The 3,140-nt window shown below is 27.8% G+C and overlaps 2 protein-coding genes across 2 annotated transcripts; one reads left to right on the top strand and one right to left on the bottom strand.

Annotated features, from left to right (window-relative positions):
* Positions 1 to 349: 349 nt before the first annotated feature.
* EIN_395680 (proto-oncogene serine/threonine protein kinase mos, putative) lies at positions 350 to 898 on the top strand (the record flags this gene model as incomplete). Its single annotated transcript, XM_004184809.1, has 1 exon — positions 350 to 898. One exon carries the CDS (start codon positions 350 to 352, stop codon positions 896 to 898), a length of 549 nt encoding a protein of 182 aa, XP_004184857.1.
* A 377-nt stretch (positions 899 to 1,275) lies between these two features.
* On the bottom strand, positions 1,276 to 1,999 carry EIN_395670 (Rho GTPase, putative; the record flags this gene model as incomplete). Its single annotated transcript, XM_004184808.1, has 3 exons — positions 1,276 to 1,610; positions 1,657 to 1,719; positions 1,810 to 1,999. The coding sequence occupies 3 exons, from the start codon at positions 1,997 to 1,999 to the stop codon at positions 1,276 to 1,278; spliced, it is 588 nt and encodes a 195-aa protein (XP_004184856.1).
* Between the last annotated feature and the right edge of the window lie 1,141 nt (positions 2,000 to 3,140).

The following is a 3,140-nucleotide window of genomic DNA, read 5'->3' as shown; positions in this document are numbered from 1 at the left end:
GAATTTGTCATCTCTCTGATATAAAAAGCTGACCACCACCAACCAAATTAAAATAAAGCAAAAACATTTTGGCGACCAAGTGATTAATTTAGATTAATAGAAAGTGAGCAACTGGGGAGGGAAGTTTTGGAGTTGTTATAAAGGCACTTTTAGAGGGAGTGTTGTTGCAATCAAACGACTCAAAAATGGGTGTACTGATGAAAATTCAAAGAAGGAATTTGCGAATGAGGTTGCAATGCTTGACAAATTAAGGTGTGAACATATAGTTTATTTTGTCGGAGCCGTTTTCATTCCAAACAAAATTTGTTTGGTCACAGAATTTGCGAAATATGGGAGTTTAAATGACTTAATGAAGAAGACTCTGAACGACCCAAATTCAAAACCAAATGAGAAAGTTAGACATGAATATATCATAGATATGGCAAATGGCATTTTTTATTTGCACAACAATGGTATTTTACATAGAGATATTAAGCCGGCAAATTTACTGATTTTTAGTACAGAAATGGAAGACACAATTTTGGCAAAATTGACTGATTTCGGATCGTCAAGAAATTTAAATCAATTGATGAAAAATATGACATTCACTAAAGGTATTGGCACACCAGCTTACATGGCTCCTGAAATTTTGAAAAAAGAAAGATACCAAATGCCTTCTGATATATTCTCGTTTGCTATAACAATGTACGAAACATTTGCATGGAGGGCGGCTTATTCAAAAGAAAAATTTAAATTTGAGTGGAGTATCGCAGATTTTGTGTCACATGGAAATCGACTGGAAAAAGATGACAACATATCGACTGAAGAATTTGATATAATTCAAAAGGCGTGGTGTGCTGAACCCGATAAAAGAACAAAAATAAACGAAATTATAAATGCTCTTAAATCACTTGTTTAATTACTTTTGGAAATTTGTTGTTTGGGTGATAATTTATCATACACTTGTGATTATTACTTATACTAAATAATAACAATTTTAAAAGTAAGAATTTATAATTATCATTCAGTAAAACTACACACGTTTGATTCGCATATTAGAACAATACAAATCAATTTATTTATTCAAACTAACTTAAATAGATTGAAATATAATTAAAAACATATTATTAAAGATTGTTTAAATTTATTTTAATTTAAAAATTTTGTTTATGTAACATTTAACATTACCTTGGTTTTATGTTATGTAATATGTTTGTGTGATTGTTATTGATTGTTATTTATTGTATATATATTTATAATAAAAATATAAATTGTTTACGAATATCGTAGAAAATATTAGAAAATGCCACAACTTACATTGCTGTGGTGTTTCGTTGTGTTATTTGTTTGTGCGAACATTTTATCGCCTTTGGTATTGTAAAACTTGTTGACTGCAAAATCAAAAACTTCCTTAACGCCATCACTACTTAGTGCCGAGCAAAACATGAGTGGAATATCACCATATTGTTTACATAATAGAGTAGCCATTTCCTTTGTAATTAATTGATTTTCCAAATCTATTTTGTTGCAAACAACAACAATAACTGTGTTTTTGTCGCAATATTGGTGTACTGAATCGACCCAATACGTCACGTTTTCAAAAGATTGTGAATCATTGGGATCATACACAACTGGATGTTACTTAAGTATATCTATAAAATGATAAAAACAACAAACTTATAACAATACTGGAATTTTTGTATAACAGAGGAAAAAGACAATTATATTTTTCTTGTCCCGCTTTTTGTAAATGACATTTCGAAAGTGTTATATATTATCATATGTTTAATGTGAAGTTGTATTATACACATTATTTTTTTTACAACAAACCGGTATCCCATAACACAAGCTCAATTTTTGTTCCATTACTAGTGTATACATCCGACGTGTCAGGCCCACCTATTGTGGGTTTCATATCTTTATCAAATGCGTTACAACAAAGTCTTTTTATTATCGAAGTTTTGCCAACATTAAAATTTCCAGTAAGAATTGTTTTCAATCTTAATGTTTTCACCTCCATTGTTTTTAGATTTATTTTGTAAGTTTATTTGTTTTTTATTAATATGATATTTAAATTAAAGCATGTTATAATAAATTTATTTATATTATTAGCATTATAAAATAACAAAAATAAAGAATAATTTTTGTTATTTGGTTTTGTTTTTTACAGTAAAACCTCCAAAGAGCGGTACCTCTGAAGAGCGGGTTCTCTCAAGAGCGGGCATTTTTTAGACTAAAACTAAAAATAGAGTTCTCTATCGAGCGGTAATTGAGGTTTGATTGGCTAAAAATGCCCGCTCTTGAGAGAACAAAATTCCCACGCCTCCCGCTCTTGGGAGGTTTTACTGTAGTTTTAATTTGAAAATTTTTTTGTGTTTCATAATGGAAATTAAAATGCTAAAACTAAGAATATTTGCAAAAACTTTTTGTTGCCATACAAAGTGACAATTCTACTTAAATTCAAACACATTCGTAGAGTGTTGTTAATAAAAAATGTACAAAATTTATAATTAAAAAGAAAATTTAAGTCTGTTTATTATTTTTTTCATAAAAATACCAGTTTTCTAAACTCGTAGATAAAATTAAGTATCTCTGTCATAATATTCAACATTAAACAAGTTACTTTGTCCGATATCGACTTAAAATAAACAAAAAGAACACAAACTATAAGTTTTGTTTGAACTTATAGTTTATTAATAAGTAGTTAAGTTTTCTTCATCTTCAAAGGCTTGATAAATGCACTTTTAAATCTTGGGGATTTAAAAACAACTAGATTTTTTCTTTTTGGTTTTTTAAGGAAAAGTTATAAATGGATTTATGAGGATGGTAAATTTTTTTAGGATGGTAAATATCACAGACAAAATTTCTTGCCATTATGTTTTTTTGTTTAAGATCAAAAAAATGATTTTTTATATTAGTTAATAATTTGTAATATGTAAATATTTGCAGCAAAAAACTAATTTGTGTAAAAACCACAATTAATTAAATTATGATTAATTAAAAAAATCCTTAAAATTTTGAAACCAAATAAGCATTTTATTCTGGCTATTGTTCGATTGGTTGTAAATTTACATTATTTTTGGTGATAACAATTATGTAAACTGTAGGTATCATTTATCAGAATAATTTGTTATACTGAAAAACAGTGTGAATGGTATTAT

This window comes from Entamoeba invadens (assembly GCF_000330505.1).
Source record: "Entamoeba invadens IP1 unplaced genomic scaffold scaff_1105074724697, whole genome shotgun sequence".
Lineage (NCBI taxonomy): Eukaryota > Evosea > Mastigamoebida > Endamoebidae > Entamoeba > Entamoeba invadens.
This window is presented reverse-complemented; position numbering and strand designations above follow the sequence as displayed.